This window comes from Takifugu rubripes, chromosome 9 (assembly GCF_901000725.2).
Source record: "Takifugu rubripes chromosome 9, fTakRub1.2, whole genome shotgun sequence".
Classification (NCBI taxonomy): domain Eukaryota; kingdom Metazoa; phylum Chordata; class Actinopteri; order Tetraodontiformes; family Tetraodontidae; genus Takifugu; species Takifugu rubripes.
In genome coordinates, this window is record NC_042293.1 from 4,129,235 (window position 1) to 4,152,132 (window position 22,898).

Genomic DNA, 22,898 nt, shown 5'->3' on the forward strand with positions numbered 1-22,898 from the left:
CCACTAGGCAGAATAATATTGAGACCTCTTGTGCAGTTGGGTCCCACAGAAGTCCTTTGCACAGCCATTGGTTTGCGACTGCATGTGACATCGATGGTCTACAGATGCTCTTCACCCTCTGGGAGGCTTTGCTTGTCCAAGCTAAGCCAGCTGGAGATGAGCGAGGTGGGGTGCATCTTAAAGAGTGATAAATTGCCAGTTGAATGCAGAATTGCTCAACCCAAAACTCAATTTTGCAGATTACTGGGGGACAAGAATGAAGTATCCTGGTGATTCTCTCTTGCGCTGTTGTGATTTATTGGGATGAGATCTGATAGACAAAATTGCTCCAATATTCTGTTTTTTTTTAAACTACCAAATTAATTGCTTTTCTAACTGAAAGGCAAACATGCTAACTAATACACAATTCTGGTAAAAGTATAAATCATTTTAGGTTTGTATAAGGTGATTTTTAGTGCACCATTATTAATTCCCCATTTTATTCAGTATTTCACTATTTATATGAGTGATTATTGAACAGCAACCAACGGTCAGTATTGCTTCATATTGACTCGTAATTAGAGAATGAGACTAAAGAGTTAAACGCAGGGTGTCCATTATGGGTTTTTTAAGTGTATTATCTAGGTGAAAATAGAGCAAAAATCACTTTTACTACGATTTTGCGTGACAATGGCTTTGTTTTTAGCACAAAACTTAAAAATATCTGGATGAACAGGCTGTGTATGATGTGTCTGATGTGCTACCTCAGGAAGGGAAGTGAGTAGAGCAAGTTCTGTTTATCACTGCCAGTGAAAAGCCTGCATCAGCGACAGCTGCGAGGTGCTTTGCATGCAATTGCAATAGCGCGCTGGAAGAGACAATTTTGCTTTTGTGGTTTCATATCAAGGGCAGTGGTGCTACTACCTGTCTTCTTTCCTCTCTCGCTCATTGTACCTCACTCTTCCTCTGACTGGGAGGAGCAAACTGTACGAGTGAGAGGTGTCATGAGAACGACCTAAGCGGAGCGCCGGAGCACAACCTTGGAAGGTTTAGGCTGAAATCCATCCAACAATAACATCAACACTGGCAAATCTCTGAATGATGTTCATGTGGCCATGGCACATAGCTCAGAAATGCTAAAGGCCTGTAGCTCTAATTACACTGTAATGTAAGTTCTCTAACGTTATGAAAACTATTTATATCAGCTGATGTTATTCACTTGAGCTCAGCTGTCAGTACCAGAATAGTGATAGTAAACTGGTTAGTGCAGTTTTAGAGTAACAGGATAAAGTGATGCTCCTCTTTGACTGAAGGGTTTTTCAATTGCTCTGCAGCGCATTTTAAAAGAGAGGAATTTCCAACAATTCCAAAGTTTCATGATTTGAAAAGGGCCTCCACTTTTCTCCACATACTTTATATTTGTGTTTGCTCAAATTCCAATGACCTTTTGGGGTTCTCATCTTCATGTGCAGTAAATAGGGAGGGGGGGGGGGGGGTATATGCTAAGTTCGTTATTTCCTTTTAGGAATGTCTAAATCTTGTTTAGAAGATAAATGTGCTGCAGCCTGAATGGGCATATGGCACAGGGATGGGGCTACAGTATATTGGTTCCATTATGTCATAAAAATAGTGCAGAATGCACATTCTGTGGTGATTCTGGAGTGCAGCCTGCTCTAGATATAAACTTCATAGACGATATGCAAAGAGTCAAGAGTTTAAAGAATGTTAGAACATAATAATCAATCTTTACAAGCTGCTGCTTGTTGTTGTGTTTTGCTAGTTTTCTCATTTTAAACTCTTTCACTTCAGTTTGCAAGGAATTCAAATGTGCTAAACTCCAAATTGCAAGGAGACAAAATGGGAACAATCTTCTTAGAAGACCGAGGACTCTGGGCTACATGTGTGCAGCTGTTTACTGCGTCCACGCTGAAATTCTAGCCATTCTCACAGCTTGTTAGAGGAGAACCACGCTGACCTCATGGCTGGTGTCCATCCCTTCTCTTCTGGTACTCTTTACTGTTCATTGCTGCTATCGCCCTCTAGCAGGCTCCTTTATGCCTCTTGGCAGCGCCTTGATGGACGCCTCGGTTCATTGTGTGTGAAGGTGTCTTTGTATTTGTGCGTAATGGTGTTCTAAGATGCGGTTGCCAGAGGGTTGTCTTGGTGTCTGTTCCACCGTTGCCTCTGAGACCCTAATAACCAGCCTCTGTGGCAGCAGCTCTTTTCTCAACTCATTTGCTTTATTTTTCACTTTCTGCTCCTTAGGAACCATCCTCCGCTTTTCCCAGTTTTGTTATTTCCATATATTTCCTCCTCTAAATGTGTTTTAAATCTGCACTCCAGCAGGGGAGCAAAGGAGTGGATCTTTCAACAGCTACACTTAATTGACATGACAGTGTCAATTTCATTTTATTTACTTGTGACGTGGTTCCACAGTATCCCTCGCTCTCCCCCCTCACATTCTCTCTTCTTTTGTTACCCAGAGTTCCAGCAGGACTGTGGCCAGACCCCCTCATTTCTGTCCCTGGGACTGAAACGCTGCCAGAGTCTGTTGAGGCTTAGAGGGGAACACTAGCCTAGTTACCATGGTCACAGCAGCCCTGTGAACATGGCTTTGAATGAGCAACTTTCTAAAGTCAGCCTGAAGCTCCTCTGATCTGTGCGTCATTCTGTTTGCTTGTTATTAATAGATGTAACGGGATTTCAGAAGTTGGGCTAAATTGAAATTAGAGCTTGGGCAACAGCTCCGTATGTTCCTATTGGGGGTTACCCAGAGCTAAGTGACTCAATTTCACCACCATACCATGGTGGAGAGAAACAGTGATGAGCTCCAGCAAGGTCTGCTGCGAAGTTGCTCTGCGCCAGCAGAGTCGTCCTGCTCTTATTTTTAGGCCCCATCAGAGACGTGCGCTCAAAAGAGAGCATTAGTCTTTGTGACAGGATAGGAAACATGTGGCACCAAAGTCTGGAATTGTTTGGGCCACTAAAATAGGTGAAACCGCATTTCTTATTTTGATCAAATAGTGGACATTTATCTCTTGCCCCTGCGCCTCTAGTGTTTTTCTGGGATGAAGGTTAATGTGTGCGTTGCAGAATATTTGTGCTGGGTTTATTTTCATGGCAGAGTTCCTGCAAAGCCCTGCAAACACCCCCACCCCCCCTGCTCTGTCCCCATGTTTGATAGGGCTCAGTGATTTGTCCTGCACTTCATTAATCATTTATCAGAAAGCCGAGCATTGGAAAATCAACCAAACAAATTCCTGGATAAAAGGAACGCCCTATCGACTGTAGCTTTATTTAAACTAGATCTAAAGTTATTTTAGGGGTATTAAATTATTCAGCAACACCGCTGGTTAATATGTCTTTATATGGGATACTAACGCTTTCTGTCTTTCCTGTCTATTGAGAGTGGATTTTATTTTTTTTTGTTAACGTTTGTGGAAATTTGCCAGCTAACACCTACACAGGTTTCATCAATAATATCCTGCTCTCATCTGTGCGTACTACACCGGGCTGCTCTCCATCAAAACACACGAAGTGCGAAATAGGGTGCCTCACGGGGCTTTTGCATTGCATATTGTTACACTCGAAGTCTTTCTCGGCTTTTGTTCGAGGTGTGCAGAGTATATTTTATTTTTGGAGCAAAAATGCCTGATACATAACCACACTGATCCCCCCCCCCTCTATTTGCAGAGCTCCAGAGATCATCCTGGGCTTGCCTTTCTGTGAGGCCATTGACATGTGGTCCTTGGGCTGCGTGATAGCCGAGCTCTTCCTAGGTTGGCCCCTCTACCCAGGGGCCTCAGAGTATGATCAGGTAACACCGAATGGTTCCTCTGCCTTTTTAAAGGATCCTACCAGCATACCAATGAATCAGACATGGTGTGCTGTTATGTTCCCATCTCCTTCCATGAGTGTGTGCACGCGGATGGGATATATTTTAAATCCCCCTGACAGCCCCTGAAGATTCTCGCACAGCCTCCCTGTTTATCTGAACAGATGCCACAGAGCCACTTGTCCAATTAGCACAGCCCCTGTGCTCCCGAGCAAGACATTCTCTATCAGTTTGATGATGCTCACTGGAAAACCTTAAGCGAGCTCTTCTCCAATCCTGAACCCCCCCCCCCAAAAAAAAGCTCCAAACCTTTATCAAGTGCTTCGTTTAAACAACATTTCAAATCAGTGTTAGAGTCTTGAGCTGAGGTCATGCCTTGCATATTTCGGACAGATATTCTAGCCTGAGCCAACGCCCATCCTAAAGTTTTTGGACATACTTAACCAACTACCCCCCCCCCCCCCCCCCCTCCGTCCGCCCCCTGCAATATGATGCAATTTACAGTTTATTCATACTTGTGATGTGAAAATTCTCTGATGCATTTTTCATCCCTTGTGTCACAGATACGGTACATCTCGCAGACGCAGGGTCTGCCGGCCGAATATCTGTTGAGTGCCGGAACAAAGACCACGAGGTTCTTTAACAGAGACCCGGACTCCACGTATCCACTCTGGAGACTGAAGGTACGGCTGACAGCACGCAGACACAGCGACGATAAGCAAACTGCGTAGGGCTGGGTGACGTCTGTAATTGATATTCCGGCTATGACACTGTTTTCCCATGAAGCCCAGTGCTGTCCTGTCCGGAGCTGATTGTAACGACAGGCTACAATGATCTATTATAAACATATTATCTCAAGTTAGCAGTCTGTGGGCTTCAAGCACACCATCAGGTAATTGTGTTACAGATTTGTCACATCCTTGCTAAGATTTCTCAACACTAATAAGGCCTTTCTGAAAACCTGGAAGTCGCTGTGCACTAGAGGTGGCATGGAATTGTTGATGATAAAAGATCACAGTATTATTCAGGGGAAGACACATAGTCAGAATGTTATCTTGTTTGCGCACTAACTCCTTCTGACTTAATAGCATCTATAGCTTCACTGTGAAAAATGAACTTCCATGCTAAAATACGACTCTGCTGTATGTGCGAGTGGGACTGCAGCCGTGTGTCTTCCGAAACGGTATCAAAGTGTCCCCCGTCGACTTTCCTGGATGTTAGATTAGCATTTGTGCGTGACCCCGGGGTTGTTCTGAGGGCACACTGTGTCCTGCTGCACATCAACAACAAGAGGCTATAATGAGCCAAATGTAAATAGTTCCTTTTAGAGGGGAAGTGCAATGGGATTTGAGAGGAACATCTGCTTTTTGTCTCCCAAAGACTCCAGAGGACCATGAGGGTGAGACAGGGATCAAGTCCAAGGAGGCGCGCAAGTACATCTTCAACTGCTTGGATGACATGGCACAGGTATGTTTAAAAAGCCTCTTTTTTTCCACTTTTCTTTTTCTTTTCCTCCCCTTTTTCTGCCTAATTTCTTTGGAAGCCTCACCTAATAGGTTGATTTGATCCATCAAGTCAAATTTTTAGAAATCATTTAAAACATTCATCGAGCAAAGGCCTGATCCGCACGTGAAGAGTAGCACTTGCTGTGAGCTAAAATGCTACAGAGTGAAGCGAAAGCAGCTGTTCACCCGAAAACTTCTCCTGCTTTTCATTTATCTAAATCGCTGCTTAATAAGTTACAGACAGACATTTGAGCCCAACATGTGGTGAGACTGGTTAATGTGTTTTATATGTACACTTTGCTTTTTTATTTAAACTGGCGAGCGCGTGTTGTGGCTACAGCTAGAGTGCAGGGGAGAGGGTAAGAGTGCAAAATGTTGTATTGCATAAACCCTGAGGAAGCTTGTGACTCTCAGCTGGTAGCCCCTCACTCCCTGCGGTCCAGGATGTCACTTCAGACTTGTAGATGGAAAAAGCAGCCACATATAATCAATCTCTTCTACCACTCAGAGTGAATTCAACTATGCACACTGGGAAAGCTCACATGTAGCCATGATATTTTGATAGGACATGCCAGGTGACAGTGAATCAGTATTTCCACTGCTGAATATGGGGGCCAGAATGCCACCAGTGATGGAAAAATTCTATTGTTTTTCCACAGTGTCTGTGATACCAAGATCTCTGACACTCATTAACCAGGAAGTAAATTATTTCTTTTGGAAATGGCCGTCTTGGTGTACGACTAGCCAGCAGTCTCAGCGAACTCCTGGTGTGGACGTGCGATTGGAATGATGGAGTCAGTCATGGCTGTCCGGTAGGGCCTAGGGCCCTCTGTCAGGTTTAGAATAATGTGTGGTCGGCTGGGACAGGATTCTATCGCTGTCCGGACTTGTTGAATTTACAGTTCTTCCACACACACACACATACATGCAGGAGTGACTTTAATGAAACCACCCCGCACTGGTATGTTATCCCCAGGGTCAGCTCTGTCTACTACACTTCAAGCTCTGTGTCCCATCTTCCTCTCACAGTCAGGCTCAGCTTCCTCCCAAAACACAAAGGGGGGTGAGAGCGAAGGGGGGAAAAAAACCCTGCTTATGTTGCTCCCTATCCAAACTTTAGAAACAAGTCAGCATTGTGGACATCTGTCCCTGTGTGTATTATGGATGATATAGCTGAAGGCCCTCGCTACAGAGAGGGTCTGGGTGCCAGAAAGAGATAATGAAACTCCTTTCTGTTGCGGGGGAAGGCTTTAGTCACAAGTATATCTAATTTGACTAAGTCAGAGACCACTGAAACGGCGAATGGGGCACCCTGCTCAAGGCCGGATGTAAATGGAAACGGGGACGGCGGGCTTGGAGACAGATCCCCTTTGATCTGCAGCTCTTCAATGTGACTGTCAACATGAGTGAAGCCTTGACAGAAAAGCCGGCACGCTCCAGCTTTTATCACACGCACTATTAAATACATTTTTCCCTCCCCTTCTAATGCTCATCTTGCGAGGACATAAAAGTCTGCGGATAAATCTGCACTCGTGGTAGTTTTTTGTCATGCGGGCCAAAACTGAGCGTGTCCCAAGACGCGGCCCAATCTGTCTCCCCCCACGACATCTGCCAGCCCTGCCCTGAACTCCGAAGTGGCATGTCGGTGGCGCAGGTGCGGCTCCGTCGACAGCCGGTGACGCGTGAGTCATGCAAGGCTGACCGCATTGGCCAAGGCCCTTCAAGACCGCTTTGGTTTTAATTCGAGAAAATGTCAAGAGTCTCCGTGGAGAAAAATGGAGCGCATAAACGCGCCCGCATGTGAAACTCGACTATGTGATCAACGAACAAAACATATATTCCTCCCACCTGCTCAGCATGCTGCGCACTTTTCTTTTTTTTTTGGGCCAAAGTCATCTCCTCTGCCAGCGGAGGACGATGTGATTATTTCTCACCTTATTCGCCAGATTACACCTTTATCGCGCTTGCTTCAAATGGAAAGCAGGGCGGAGTGGTCGCAGACGCCGAATAACCTGCATAGAGAAAGAGGATTGAATCAGATTGTTGGCAGTGACTGGCAGCGCATCTGATAGCCCCTGGAGCAGGCCTACAGATAAGCAATGCATCTTTATTAAAAACAGGCCTGCGAGCAGCAGTCACAATAAACAAGACTGCCTGTCCGCTGCCACCGTGCCTGTTTCTGTCCTTGCTCTTGCTTACAAATTGCCCAGATTTGCTGTACTGTGACCTCTTTCATTCATTACCGCAGACACAAACCAGTCCTAAAAAGGGAGACCAGTTCCCACTGGCCTAATGAATCCATTCGCCCCCTCTTTATTTCAGAGCACAAATCTGTTGCAATCTGCTTTACTGTGTTTATCTGCAAATCAGAGCCGCAATGTTTAATGCAGAGGAAGCGCACGGTGTTCTGGGGCAACTTCACAGAATTGTTTAAGGACATTTTGGGGTTTTATTTGAGTTGTCTCGTGTAATGTGTTAACAATGGTGTTCTTTATGGAGGAATGTTTTCTTTTAATACATAGCCAATGGCAGTGTTTACAGGATCCGTGTTTTTTGTTTGTTTTCACAACTTTGGAATAGATAAAATCTCAATCATGGTGCCAGAATTTATTCCGAGAAGTTCTAAAAATGCCAGCGCAAATGTTTATATTGTCACCAAGGTGCAAGGTTATCCCTTGGCTATGTGACATGCACACACACTGACACCCTGTGCAATGAGGCTTTGGGACTATTAATAGGTCTCTGTATGGGAAAAATCCTTGGGAGAGTTTTTTCTTCATTATCTATACAAATGTTACAGCCCATAAATCACCTATTCAGGGGGGATTCTAATGCCTTGTCTCATGCTTTCAGGTGAATATGACGTCAGACTTGGAAGGAAGCGAAATGCTCGCCGAGAAGGCGGACAGGAGGGAGTTCATTGACTTGTTAACCAAGATGCTAACCATTGACGCAGACAAGAGGATCACCCCCATTGAAACCCTCAACCATCCCTTTGTTACCATGTCGCACCTCCTCGACTTTCCTCACAGCGCACAGTAGGACCATTTGGCTACGTCTCTCGCACCCATTCCATGAGATCATATTAGTTAACGCTCACTCCCCCTCTCTCTCTCTCTCTCTCTCTCTCTCTCTCTTTATTTTTCTCACTCTGCCCGCACAGCGTCAAGTCATGCTTCCAAAACATGGAGATCTGCAAGCGTCGTGTCAACATGTACGACACGGTCAACCAGAGCAAGACGCCCTTTATCACCCACGTGGCCCCCAGTACCTCCACCAACCTCACCATGACCTTCAACAACCAGCTGAACACTGTGCACAGCCAGGTAAACCTGGAAACAAGCCGCCTCGCTAGGTGCGCCGCCAGGCAGCCTCAAATCATGAGATTTTTTATGCTACCAGATACAAGAACGTAAATCACTTTAGCTACGGTTTAGTGCAATTCCACGTCCTGTTTGGACGCAAGTAAAACTGAAAAAATACCCATGAAAGGGAATAAACCTGTAGATATAAACGATACCAGTGATATACATCCTTGGAAGAGTGCACATAAACAGCATGAGTCCCCTCAGAAATATTCTAAAAACACCAAACTGTCAACAGTGAGACATCTGCGTCAGTTCTCTTCCTGTCTCTATTTCCCAGCCTGCCTCGCTGCATGTGTATCTGTCTCCATTGCTTTCTGTGCCGTAGCTCCTGTGGGATTGTCACAAAGTGCTGATTACACACATGACGAGCCCAACTTCCTGCTTGCCTTGCATTCTGGGAGCTTTCAGGCCTTAAGAATCCCTTCGCCAGGCTTCCTCTCTTGTTCCCTTCTCTCACTCCTGTCTTTCGTTCTGTCTTTCGGCCTATTTGCCACTTTTGAGCCTGCGGTGTTTTTGCCGCCACGTTTTCTTAAAGAACTGCTGACTTTCGACTCGTGCCGGAATCGTGGCGGGTTGGGGCGCAAGGTTTTCACGACTGCACTCCGTGATGACTCTTCCTCCCCTTCATCCCCCGCATTTCTTTTGAAAACGCTTCTCAGTGCGACGCAGGCAACAAAAAAATGCCATCTCGCTGTGATTTAAATGGATTAAAATTCCCTCAGCTGATCTTTTCTGCACTCGGCTTTCAGGGCATATAGAGTGTTATTCAAGTGGGTTCATCTGCGATGCTGATATAGATCTTTGGCCCATATTTTGATGCCTTCATGCTTGCAGACTTTATGATGGATGACACAGTGCCATATTGACTATCCCCCACCACCACCATGTTTATTGAACACGGTAAAAAGAGCAAATGAAATCAAGGTGGCATCTCTGTATTTCCCACCACCCTTACATACTCTTAATAAAAGGGCTAAAATTAGATGACATCTTGTGAAACAGATGCTACTAAGAGTTCACAAAGAGCTAACCGTGTCTCCTAAAAGCTTTTGTTTGTATCTAGTATGCTCCGGGGGACCCTTAGCTGTCCACATGACTTATTAATGGTCATGACAGGCTGGAGTTTCCTATAAATTTGCATGACTGTTAGTTGTGACATATTACTCTAATCATGTGTATTGATTTTGGGTCTAGAAATGCCAAATTAAATCCAGCTCTGGTATGCTGTCTTACCCCGATTCAGTATTTTAATTTAAGCAGGGATGTAATGTGGTTCCCTAAAGACAACAAACCTTTGAAGGACTTTACACTTCTGACTAGTTGTCAAAAACTATATAAATGAAGTGATGTCAAATATCTGTGCTATTGATTACTTTCACTCCAACAAGGTTACTTTTCTATTAGTCACACTCAGCATATATCCCCATTTCCTGATTTTTACATCGTCTTTCTCTCTCATGGCGAGTCCCATCGATCCTGCATTGACTTTGTGGCTGCGTTTAATCTTTTATATGTGCATTGTTTTGTTTGAATATATGTTTTTTTTTTTTGCTACGCCTGTCTCCACATCCCCATCTTAAACCTCCACGTCATGCATGTTTATTTTGGCTCCCATCATCCCTTTAGGCCACCAACCTGGCTCCCTCCTCCACCAACAGTACCACCCTTTCCTTTGCAAGTCCTGATGTCTCCATACTTAACTACCAATCTGCACTCTACCAGCCCGCCGCCGCCTCCATGGCAGCTGTGGCCCAGAGGAGCATGCCCCTGCAGCCCGGGGCTCCTCAGCTCTGCGCTGCCCGGCCCGACCCCTTCCAGCAGGCACTCATCGTTTGTCCGCCTGGCTTCCAAGGTGAGTGCATCCGAGCAGTGGGCGCAAACATGAGCTGGACAGAGTGGGACTCTCTTTATTTTCATTTATTATGTAGGTTTCCTCTTGCAGTCCACTGTCAGTCGCCACCAGAGGTGATTCAGTGGCTTGTCGGCAATTAATCATATGAGGGGACGGTCTTTAATGCTTACTCTCCCATTTGTGTCCTCTGTGTTTACTGTGAGGATTTGGCGGCGGTTGAATGGATGATGAAACAAATTTCCGTTATTAAATACGCTGCCTTTGTGTGGCTGCCATAACCGCCGTTTCATTACGTTGTAGCAGATCACACCGCATACATTGAACACGAACTGATCTTTCTGAATCTTGCAAACGACGTAATGTTGTCTCTGATATATCGCTGTGTCTCATGGTCCGCGTTCTCTGTCCACAGGGCTGCAGACATCCCCCTCTAAGCACACAAGTTACTCGGTGCGGATGGAGAACGCTGTTCCCATAGTGACCCAGGCCCCCGGTGCCCAGCCTCTCCAGATCCAGCCTGGCCTGCTTACACAGGTAGAAAGACCTGCGGGGATCTCGGCGCTGAAACTAATAGTTTCTCTGCCTTTTACTAATCACAGTGCCAGAACTGCCCATATTTAAACAGAGGCCTCTGCATCTCTTTTCTCCAAAGCCTCCACTAAGAATAGTATCTGTCGATGGAGGTTGGAAATCACTCGATGTTTGTGACCCTGCCTCTGCTGGCAGCTGGGTTTTCTGTTTTTTTTTTCCCTGAGTGCATTCGGGCCAAGCTCTCCTCTGCATCGCTCCCTCGCTTCCTTTCCTCTTTTTCTTTTCACTCTCTCCCCTCCATCGCTCTCCTGGAGGCTGAGGCAGCCACGGTCTGATGCACACAAAGGCAGAAGACTTTCACACAGAGGAGGCCTTCATCGGAGCCTGCACAGCGCAGCCAGAGCTTTAGCTGCTAGTTTACAGTTGTTGGAAGTAACAGAGATTCACTGTACATCACTCTCTTTTCACACACACACACACACACACACACACACACACACTAACAGAAGGAGCACGTCGGTTGCCACGCTCTCCCTATGGAAATTTCCATGATGGCTTTAAATATCCCCAAGAATCCTGGGAGTTTGAAGCGCTCCCTTATCTCCAGTTAATCATGCAGCAGAGAGGCAGGAAGGGGCACTGTGTGTGTGTGTGTGTGCGCACGTGTGCCTATGGTGGGTTAATCTGTCAGATACCAAATGGTGATTAGCTCCAGGGCTGCATCCAAGTCAGGCGCTCCAAATTACAGGCCTCAGAGGATTCTGGGAGGTCAGAGGGAAGCTTGAGACGATGACTGCATGACTACCAAAATCTCAAAAATCCCAGGATCTGAGGACATGATGGATATTGGAGGCATGATAAAAACAGAACATCCGCGTGGAAGGCGAGGGGAAATATTAATTACATGAAATGAGGAAGGGTGACACACACACACACACACACACTGCTGCAGTGTTCTGCAGGCATTCACCTCTGTCTCCTTTAACTGCACACTTGTTAAACAAAGACAGGCAGTAGTTAACATCAGCAGATGGTTTATATATGCCAGCGTGGCGTACACCTAATGACTGGGTAGGTGGTTCGTGTGTATTTATTCTGTTATTGTGGGAGGTCTGAGCCATGGCTCTACTCTCCACCTGTACCTTCATCCACCCACTGCTCCCTGCACCCTTTGCCCATCTTGGATGCATGGCAGTCAACCCCCCCCCCCAAACACACACTCACTTAGAACGCTCCAGAGGAAGAAGGCCCCAGGCGTGGATGCGGGGGGGAAACTGACGGGAGTTCTCTGGAGCAGGAATGCAGAAAATGTGGAAACAATTGGGGGGTGAGATCTGGACCTTTCAAAGCCCCGAGGTGACAAAGGGTTTCCACCCAGGGAGTGTAGGTCGAGGTGGGAGGCAGCCGGCTGCTGATAGCGGCAGTCGTCTTTCTATAAGAAAGAAAACAGCCTCTTAACTGGGTTAGCATTTCAGGGCAGACAGGCTGGTTACACAACACAGATGCCTGGTCAGAGAGGCATGTGGAGTGCCGGGAAGGGAGATAGAGCAGGCAGGAGGTTGAGGTACAGGAGATAGATGGATGTATTAGAGTGTCTTAATGGCACGTTGATAAAAGGACTTGTATGTTGTCTTGGACACAAAGCCCATCACCAGATCCACAATGTTCCATTAGAGACGTCAGTCACGAGCGCAGAGACAAGGCAGCCCTGCTCTCCTGCAGCCCCCCGCACAGAGCTTTGACCACAATATGGTTGGTTTGGACTTTAAAATGTGGCCAAATGGAAAGAGTTCAAGTTTTGCGATCCTGCAGCTGCTCTGTAAACAGCTACTTAGTGTCAGTCTATAATGGAAGCAGACAGAACAAAGCAAAGATCCAAAGAGACGAGCAGGATAACAGAACCATATAGAGATTATCCACTTTCCGTGCTGTATAATGCCTCCATCTGACCCCTCCTCCATTGAAGGTGTGTGTGCTCCAGCACATAGTGATGCTGGTCTAAACAGATAGGGCAAATGGTATTAAAGGAACAATGAATTAAGTCTGGCATTAAAGTGCTAATCAATAGACTTGCTTTGTACTATTAGGACTTGCTAACACACAAACACGTTTTCGTATGCACACATGCGGACCCCTTTTAATGATATCTTTGGCTGCATTATACCTCACACTTCTCCGGTCCTCGATCACAAAACAAAGCGGCCAATTTTCCACAACAAGGGTATTTAAACACAATGAAAAGGTGGTTTTAATCAATACAATAACTATGCGCAGCACAGATACTGTTATTCACACACAGGCTGATTAATAATGATGCTGCAGTATCGTTATCAAGTCTTAGCTAGAGCCCCTTGAATAGGATAGATTGTTCGGCAGGACGAGTGACTCTAGTTTAAATGAAATGCTAGTTTAAATGAAATGCCACGTCTCTATTAATCGTTCCTCCACCAATGTAATTATAACTACTTATTTATTCATGAATGTGACATGTTTAATGCAGTTTTCTGTGGACACTAACCCCTTCATGGATACTTGTGTTGATGTTGCACTAAAGTCAGGAATCTTTGCTGTGCTCCCTCTCAGCAGGCCTGGCCAAGTGGCACCCAGCAGATCCTGCTGCCTCCGGCGTGGCAGCAGCTCACCCACACCTCAGTCCAGCACGCGACTGTCATCCCGGACTCCATGAGCAGCACACAGCCTCTTGCCAACTGGAGGTGAGCAACACTGCTTTATCCTTGTCAGAGGATTGCGGCCTCCAGTTTTTAAACTCAGCATCCAGAACTTTGTACATCCTGCAGCTTGGAAAGCTTTAGACATAGAGCACCTTCTGTGGTGATGTTTATACACACATACAGGGAATAAATCGCTAGGTTAGGTCAGATGAATTGATTGAAAAGGCCAGCAGTGAGTTTTATGGCTTTTATAGGTCAAAATGGTGCCGTTGGTGGATGAGATGACATATGACTGATTGATCGAGGAGCCTCTACCAGGACAAGTCGTCCTTTATCCCCAGTGAATCACAGTCACCGCTGTTAGCGAGGTCTCTGCTCCTCTGGGAGACAGGGCGTATGTACATGGAAACGCATCAAGCCGAATACAATCTGCCAATACAATGACTCGATAAATGATTGTGTAAAAGGGGAAATACAATCTGCAGGGAGATGGAGAGGCTGCTGGTATGTAAAACCTGTATGTGGAGCAGCCATTTGTGCTCACTTTTCATTTGATGCTGGCCATCTGTGACTATATGTCCAGAAACGGCTCTTGTCCTCAGAGAGTCAAATGGAAGAGTGTCGCACTTCCTCTGCAGAGCTATCGCTCCACAGCTGCTGGTGTCAGCTCCTCTGCCCCCCCTTGCTCTCTTCCAGACTCCTTCTATCTCCTCCTTCTATGCCCCATATAAAAGTTACTTGTTGCCACCTGCTGGCAAATGTTGAAAATACACCTTTTAACAATTCTCCCACATTTCACCCCTGGCTTTTTCACTCACGTGTCTCTTTGCTGTGTTTTTAACATTAAATCATCTTGTCCTGCAGGAATTCCCACCCTCACAATAGCCATTACAATCCTATCATGCAGCAGCCAGCCTTGTTGGCCAGCCATGTTACGCTCCCATCCAACCAGACACTGAATGTGGGAGTGGCACATGTCATGAGGCAGCCCTCAACCAATAACAACCACTCTTCCAAAAAGAACAAGCAGCACCAGATGTCTGCCAGGTACTCACACACTCTAGAGACAGTGGACATGATAATTAAGGCCCGGGACACATTACATGCTCCCCTCTTCTCTTGCTTCCTGTAAGGAACGCCTCGGCGTATGAGGTCTCATCTTCCCAGGTGGTGCTGTCACCACAGCGCTCCAAGCGGGTGAAGGAGAACACGCCCCCACGCTGCGCCGTGCTCCAAAACGGCTCAGTTTCCAACTGCCAGGCCCCACAGAGCTGCGGCGGCAGCGGTTGGGGGGCCAGCGATGCCGAGCAGACATGCAGCACCACCCGTGACCAACAGCACCAGCACCACGTCCCCAGGCAGACCATCGTCATCCCTGATACTCCCAGCCCTGCAGTCAGCATCATCACTATCAGCAGTGACACAGATGAAGAGGAAGACCACAAACACAACAACAGGTATGTTCCACGTTCAGAAAGTTTGAGCAATGAATCAGCACTTAATTGGTGACCTTGAGATGACCTTCCCACTGATCACCTCGTGTGGATTTCAGTTCATCAACAAAGCAGCGGAAGAATGTCATCAGTTGCGTCACGGTCCATGATTCACCCGATTCCGACTGTTCCAGCCACAACAGCCCCTACACAGTGGAGTCCAGACCCCCCAACAACAACAGTTATGACACCAAGATGACCATCCTGGACAACTGCAACAATGGAAATCCCCGCACCATCATTATTCCCCCTCTGAAGATCCAGAACGGCGAGGTCCCGAGTGAGTGTGAGCGCCTGATGCCAGGTGAAAGGCTGCAAAATTCACTCATGATGCACCGTTGGAGATTTAGTTCTCCTCAGTTAACCTCACCATGAACCTTTCTGGTACAGATTCCATGAACCATCAGAATTCATCGTACAAGTTCAAGTCCTCCAATGGCGTGGGGTCTGTCAATAATCACCTGCCCGGGGGTGTGACTGGAGGCGGGAACTACCGACAGCAGCGCTCAGGTCCTCACCCCCTCCAGCAACAGCCTCTCAATCTCAGCCACGTATGTACAACCATGTTGTTTATTGCAGGATATTTTGGGTTCGTGCCATTTTCTTTTCTAAGAGATGGATGTGAAGATTGCTTCATTTCTGCGAAGTGTAGTGTAACTATGAACCTGGAGCCAGGTGGCTTAGCTTAGGCCAACGAGAGACCTTTCAGCTCTACAGGCTCCAACAGCCAGCCAGCTCCAAACTTCATTTTTAAGCACACTCTTCTCTGGCAGCTGTTTCATTCTGGACGATCATTTCAAATAAAAATGTGTTGTTATACCTAAAAGAAGGTCAAAAGCATGTGTGCGCTGTTTAGTTCACTAAGAAATTCAGTGCTGGTGAGAGGTCTAAGGTTAACCAAAAACATTATGAAGTTGTGCTTTTGTCACAGTTGTGAACCCTCAGCTAGCTGAATAAAATTATAAAATGATCAGGTATTATACCAGCGAAAAGTAGTTCTAAAATAGCATTTTTTCTGTTCACCGATACAATATTACATTATTGATTGAGTAAATGGTTTGAAAATCATTTTTTTGACCCAGTAAATCAATGAAATTGAAAAACACTGTGTGCAAAGGTGACACACATATCGGTATTACCCTCTATATCCAGAACATCAGATCATTACAGATTCATGTGAAAACAAGGCAGAAGCCCCCCCAGCTTCATTTTAGTGACAAAACTCGGTCCATTCCGGACACACAAAGCATGTAAATCGCAGGCGTCTCATTTAAATTTGTACAACCCAGTATTTCAAACACAAACAAGAATGTTTTGTTGCTCAGTGTCTCGACCTTTATGGATCGCTGGGAGTATTTTAGCTTGTTTGTTCAGGACGGGTGAAGTTGACCTTATTGCTTCTCTTCTCTTCCAGGCTCAGCAGCACATGATAGCCGAGCGAAACGGAGGCCACCGGCGCCAGCAGGCCTACATCGCCCCAACCATCGCTGCTCAAGCCCCGTACTCCTTCCATCACAACAGTCCCTCTCATACTGGAAATGTCCACCCGCACCTGGCCGCCACACACCTGCCCAGTCAGCCCCACCTCTACACCTACACGGCCCCCGCCGCCCTGGGTTCCACGGGCACCGTGGCCCACCTAGTGGCGTCGCAGGGCTCGGCGCGGCACGCTGTCCAGCATGGAAGCTACCCACCGAGCCTCGTTCACCAGGTCCCGGTCAGCATGGGCCACCGTGTGCTGCCCTCCCCCAGCCTGCACCACAGCCAGTACCAGGCCCAGTTCGCCCACCAGGCCTACATCAGCGCATCACCCGCCTCCACCGTCTACACTGGATACCCGCTCAGCCCCACAAAGGTCAACCAGTACCCTTACCTCTAGAAAAGACACTGGAGAGTCCGGCCCACCCAGCTCCCCCCCAGCATCCTCCATGCCATTTCCTCGACCTCAGACACAAACCGAGACAGAGGAACATGCAATCCTCATGAAACCGTCACGGATAACTTGAAAGCGTTAACAACAGAGAGAAAGAGAGAACAATGGCGGTCTCTCGAGAAGGGAACAATGTGGTGGAATTTTAGAGGGGTACAGTTTGGAATATTTTTTGAAGGTTTCTTTTTCTTTTGTATGTTCGTTTTTGTCCCGAAAGGCCCAGTTTTTGCTCTAGATTGGTTTCACTTTACTTAACGAAGAAAGTAACAACCGCTTTGTTTCACAGGGAACTCAAAAACAGACCTTTTTAGACGGTGTAGGTTTCCTTGCTTTGTTTTCTTTCATTTTCCCCTCTTAAATTCGGGACTGTTGAACGGTGGGGGGGTCAATGACTAGTTGTGAAGTTGCGAATCCCCAGGGAAACGGGAGAAGGTGAAATACGAAAACCTGCTGCTCTTCAAAGAAAAAAAACTATTGATGGCCTTGAACTGTCTTAATATTTCCAAATCATACACGGCGCGCGGAAGGGAAAGAGAGGTGACTCCGCCCACCCCACTGCACCGTCTCAAGCCGAGGAGGCTCCTGGAAATATAACCAACAGAAGACAACAAACTTTTTAGCGTATTTATAAGTATTTTTCTTTGTTTCAACTTAATGACAATTCCTCAGTTTTTGCTAGGTGTCTTAGCCGGGCCCCGTTCTTAGAATGTAGCAGTCTGCACCGATTTGTTTTCAGAAGAAATCTTTCCCGCCCTCCTCTCAATACCAATAGACTCGTTTGTTCCTCCTTCTTCAATGTGATTGCACAAAGTGGTTATAATAACATAGGCATGTACAACGTGATTGTCTGTGTGTGCTACTGTCAATCAGGCTCGTGTAATCCACCTCCTCAGATATCCCCCTTGGTTTTTAGGTCTCGATCATCCTTCCCTCGTAGTGCCTTACAGATTTTAAATGACACCGTTTACTCGGCTTGGATCCAGAAAGCCAAATAGCTACACTCTGATAGACACATTTCCCTGGTTTCACATCGCAGCTGTGGCAGTTACTCTCTTCCAGGTGTAGGCTCGACCTCTGATGTTGCTTGACACGAATAACCACGTAACATAAAGCTGTTTTATGATGTGTGCACGAGATGATTCGTCTGGGTTGTTCACCAAAGCCACTGATACATAATTGTTTCATAGCTCTGGATGTTAATGTAAATATAGCAAAAAGTATTGCTTAGACATAGCTATAAAGCCTAGATGTGCATTCAAATTTGTTACTTGCAAACAAGGAAGTAGAAATAAAGATGGGCAATAAAGTAACTGATATTGAGACCAAAGTACCTTGACTGCCCTCTGGTGGTCGCTTGCATTAAGGACGTAAGCCCCTCCTACCCATATTATTTTGGTTTAGTAATTCGTTTTTGTTCATTAATTGACATTAAATGATATGTGATGATTGGATGGACACTGATAATGCTAATAATCATAGCTAATGATGCCCACATGTTTATCGTTACTTCTCAAGTAGGTAAATGGTGTCCATTGTTATTTTACATTAGAGGGTGTTGCGTTCAAGCGAATGAAAGGAGGGAATAGGTTCCAATACAACATCAACATGGTAGAGGTTTTATTTTTAAGGCTTAATGCGAGTCTGAGACAAGGGCCTGACAGAAAGTGATGGTTGCCGTGAGGGTGACTGTGAGTCTGCAGAGGAGAGTATCAAGGGTTCGAGAGAGATTCTAAGTTAAAACGGGGCTGGTTGAGATCCTAGGGTCAGTTCAGGTAGGGACCGTGAAGGGCCGGGAGAAACTATCTTAAGTGGGATTTTTAAAAAAAACAAAACATGGTAGCAAGTTGGCACTGAGCAGGTTGTTAGCAAACACTGAGCCCGTTTGGTGAGGTAGGAGCCACAGGGGGGCGCTACCTCGCCTGAATGCACACTTCAGGTCACGTGGGCGACTCCTGTCGTCCTTCTTTCCTTCCATTCTGTTCCAGCAGCACAGATGACCGTCTATGTTGATGATGGGTGTTGTGGGGTTTCGTTGGAGTTGGGGAGCACATCTCAGGAGCAGCCTACACCTGGAAGAGCATCAGATCGTCACCACTATCCATTTGTCTTCAAAGCAGACGCTACCACGCCAGTTAAAACAATGGGATACATGAGAACTTAGAGAACCAACAGGGCTGTCGCTTTGTTTCTTTGCTGCTCTCTTTAATAAACACCCCTCCACAACCCCCACGATAACCTATTTGTGCTGGTATTTTAGTACCTCCCCACTTCCAACCCTCCTCCCTTCCCACTATGCCATAGTACTTGTTTAGTTTTTGTTTTTTTAAACGTAATATTATCTTGAATTCTTTATTTTTTTTTGTCAAGGCTGTAGTTCATGTGGTGTTCCTTTTTAGAGACCGTTGCAATAATTCTCGTGTGTGTTTTTCCACAGGGCGTGCGTGCGAGCGTGCATGTGTTTTTATTATTACATGTTAGACTCCTTGAGAACCGATGTACAGTAATATTTAGTGTTCCATGGAGGTGTGTACACCTGCAGTAGCGAGTGTTGACTCTGTGATAATCCAGCAAGGCCCTTTGAGATGGATAAAAGAGTCTTTGTGAGAGTTTCCGACCCAGGTTTTTCACCTCAACGGGGCCCCAAAGTGCTTCTCCACCTTTGGTACTTTTATCCCCATAACTTATAACTCACTGTCAGCTCCAGCATGCCTGCAGGGCTCAGTTGGGGTATGAAAGACATGTTTATAGTCGCTGGTTACACCTTTCTCTGTTCTGTTATGGCGTGCGCGCACATGTGTGTGTTTGTAATTATTTTTATTTTACCCATTTCCTCCATCTTTGGGGCCTAAGCACACACTCGTGAGGCAGACCACTTTCCATTGAGAACTTTGGGCTCCTCAGACTACTGAAACATTCCACTGTCAGGAGGGGATCTGGCACCACTTGTGCCGCACTGCTGTCACCCCCCTCCTCCCCCACTGTCAGTAGGACGACATCGTCACAGTTTCTGTTGTTTTTTCTCTTGTGTTTCTTTCCTCCTAATCCTCCCACCAAAGAGTCCAACCGAGCGATGGGCTGCAGCGCAGCAACAGTACAAGCAATTGTCCACAACAGACAGGCAATATCCTCTGAAGATGCGTGAGATTAGACCCGGCACACACAACGCAGGAAGGACTTTACGTGCTCATCGGAAGTTTTGTAGAACCTGGACAGCCTTGGGAATTGCTGCAGTCTGATTTGAAGCTTTTTTTTGCCTCATTGGTTCGTGAAGCCACTTTTTTTAATCATTGGCATTTTAGCTTTATTGGTGTGGCATTAAAAAAGAATTAGTTAAAAAAGGAAACAGGATAATTGTTCATTGGCATGCCATGGAATAGAATGGACTGTTAAAAACAAATACAGATTAATGAAAGTCACCTAACTGTAACTATAAGCTCCCAGTCACCTGCACACTAAATGAATGTAACATGTGACCCTTGATGCTTGAAATGGCTTTAGATATTCCCCCGTGGGTGACCCATCGTTTTCTGCACCGTTCGTGGCCATACTTGACGTAGTAATATTTGATCAGAGAATTGAGATGAACCTCGTCCGCAGACCAGTATGAAAAATGGCTGGATGTGTAGGACACCTTTGTTTCTGTGTCTCTGTTTTGTGTTTCACAAAAAAAAAGGAAGGTTCAGCAATAGTTCAAGTGAGCTTGCAATTACCAAAACGCTTACGTTGCAACACCCTCCAAATGAGCAACAAGCCTCCAAAGGTTTCAATGAGCATGTTCTCCTCTTCCTCCTCCTCCTCCTCCTCCTCCTCCTCCTCCTCATGAAGAAACATTCCTGTATACAGCAAATTAGTCTTCATCACCAGTCCCTCGAAGCCGTCTGAAGTGAACAGACCACACCAAAACACGCTCCAACAGCTTGGAGCTGCTCGCAGCTGCTTCCCAAAGTTTGGGGTGGACTTATGAGCCGTCATGCCAATTTTTAGATTTAAAACCATTCTTTAAGCCCAGAAATGTATCTTTCTTTTTAAATTATTATAAAGGAGGTCTGCTCCTATTGCTGGCTATTTGTTTGGGGGAATTCAGGGTGGGGGGGTCGGGGATTGATGCCTTCACTGATCTAGGGTGTTGATTTTTTTTTTCTTTAAACCAAAACTAAAGAATTTCCTCCATAGAAGCACCAGGATTCATATCTGCCACCTTGAATCCCCAGTTCTTTAATGGGAATTGTTCTAAATTTGTCTTTCCAAAACAAACAAAAGGAAACCTAAGAGTGCGTCAAACCCTGACCTCCTTTGTGTCCTTTGCTGTAATGGTTTCTCGTTGGTGTAAAAGCTCCTTCTTTGTGGATAAAGCTGTGTGTGCTGCAGTACTTCCTAGTATATTTCTCTGTTCATCGTCTTTTCTTATTTACTTATTTTGTTTATCAGGATGTGATGTCTCATCATTTCAATCCGTTGATGTAGCGTTCTATGTATACCCTGTTCCTTAGCCTAATATTATTAAGTATGTTATGAGAATGGATATTTTACTGGCTCGATAGAATGTTTAACGAAATATAATAATGACAACAAGAAGAAGGATTAATGAAACCTCCTAACAAGTTGAATACTTGCTACTAAGCGCTTGTGTTACCATTATGATGTTGTGTGCTTCTCTTAATAATTTTCGTTGTAGAAAACTGGAGTGGATTTATATTAGGCCTCGGGGGGGGGGGGGCAAAAATAAACCAACTAATGATAGTGTTGTAAATTTTTACAGGAGGATTTTAACAGACAAACAGCTTCATCAGATAGAAAAATATAGTTATTTTAATTGTCCTCTTTACTAACTGTAGGGTGAGAAGGGGCTCGCGTTGTGGTGAACTTTGTTATAGCTTGTTATTCACTGTTACTTTTGATCATTTTTTCGGTCTCCGAGGTGAATCGAGTTATTAATGAGAATTTGTATGCTCACATATGCATATTGTATATGTGTAGAAATGTAATCACACTTTGTCTTGGATTTACATTAAACTGTTCAGTCACGGCACCAGTCTCCTGTGTGTGTGCGTGTGTGTGTGTGTGTGTGTGTTTGTGTGTATGCACCTGTGTGTGTGTGTGTGTGTGCATCTGAGGCTTGTCATTTATGTTTAAAGGATCAACAATTTTCTCTAAAATCTACACTCTTGATTTGATTGAAATTCGTAAAAAATCATAAAGTCCTAACAATGAAGAGAAAATGGAAAGTGTGGGAAGACATGGAAGATTGATATCCATGTCTATATCCATCCAATACTATCCTTTTAGAAAAATATTCACTCAAAAGGCCATGAGCAACATGCTCCTAGACATAACCTTTGTGTGGGCAAAAACCTAGTCTTTATCATGCATGTTTGCAAATCATTAAGTCAAGTTAGTCAATGTATTAAACAACGGTTTGATTAATATTTTAAAACTATTATTGATTGACTTTTGTAAGGCCATGATTTACTGCTATTCATGTCAATATGTGATCGTAAATTAATGATTTTTTTATCATGTGTAATGTCATTGCATTACATCACCACTAGGTGACAATGTTCGTCAAAACATTAGTGCATGTGAATTTGCAAAACAAGGTCGAGTAATCGTGATCGCCCTTGTTAATTTGTGAGCGCAAAATCTTGTTCAGCAGGGCGAGAACTTGGTTTGTTGTTTTATGTTAATCTGGTTTTGATAGCGTGGTCTTGCAAAATGACCAAAAATGTTGAGGGA

The 22,898-nt window shown here is 45.4% G+C and overlaps 1 protein-coding gene across 4 annotated transcripts in view; it reads left to right on the forward strand.

The window, feature by feature from the left end:
* The window catches only part of hipk2 (homeodomain interacting protein kinase 2), a 59,450-nt gene extending 37,256 nt beyond the window's left edge, over nucleotides 1-22,194 (forward strand). The window contains exons 3-15 of one of the 4 annotated variants that reach the window (XM_029841288.1): nucleotides 3,673-3,796; nucleotides 4,378-4,497; nucleotides 5,195-5,281; nucleotides 8,173-8,357; nucleotides 8,483-8,645; nucleotides 10,314-10,539; nucleotides 10,952-11,073; nucleotides 13,654-13,784; nucleotides 14,607-14,789; nucleotides 14,876-15,199; nucleotides 15,295-15,515; nucleotides 15,626-15,786; nucleotides 16,650-22,194. In XM_029841288.1, the coding sequence (XP_029697148.1) occupies nucleotides 3,673-3,796; nucleotides 4,378-4,497; nucleotides 5,195-5,281; nucleotides 8,173-8,357; nucleotides 8,483-8,645; nucleotides 10,314-10,539; nucleotides 10,952-11,073; nucleotides 13,654-13,784; nucleotides 14,607-14,789; nucleotides 14,876-15,199; nucleotides 15,295-15,515; nucleotides 15,626-15,786; nucleotides 16,650-17,114 (2,512 nt within the window). In that variant the 3' untranslated portion in view covers nucleotides 17,115-22,194. Of the gene's footprint in view, nucleotides 1-3,672; nucleotides 3,797-4,377; nucleotides 4,498-5,194; nucleotides 5,282-8,172; nucleotides 8,358-8,482; nucleotides 8,646-10,313; nucleotides 10,540-10,951; nucleotides 11,074-13,653; nucleotides 13,785-14,606; nucleotides 14,790-14,875; nucleotides 15,200-15,294; nucleotides 15,540-15,625; nucleotides 15,787-16,649 lie in introns of all 4 variants that reach the window. The other 3 variants (XM_029841287.1, XM_003967179.3, XM_029841289.1) reach the window with 3 other exon arrangements.
* Nucleotides 22,195-22,898: the final 704 nt, after the last annotated feature.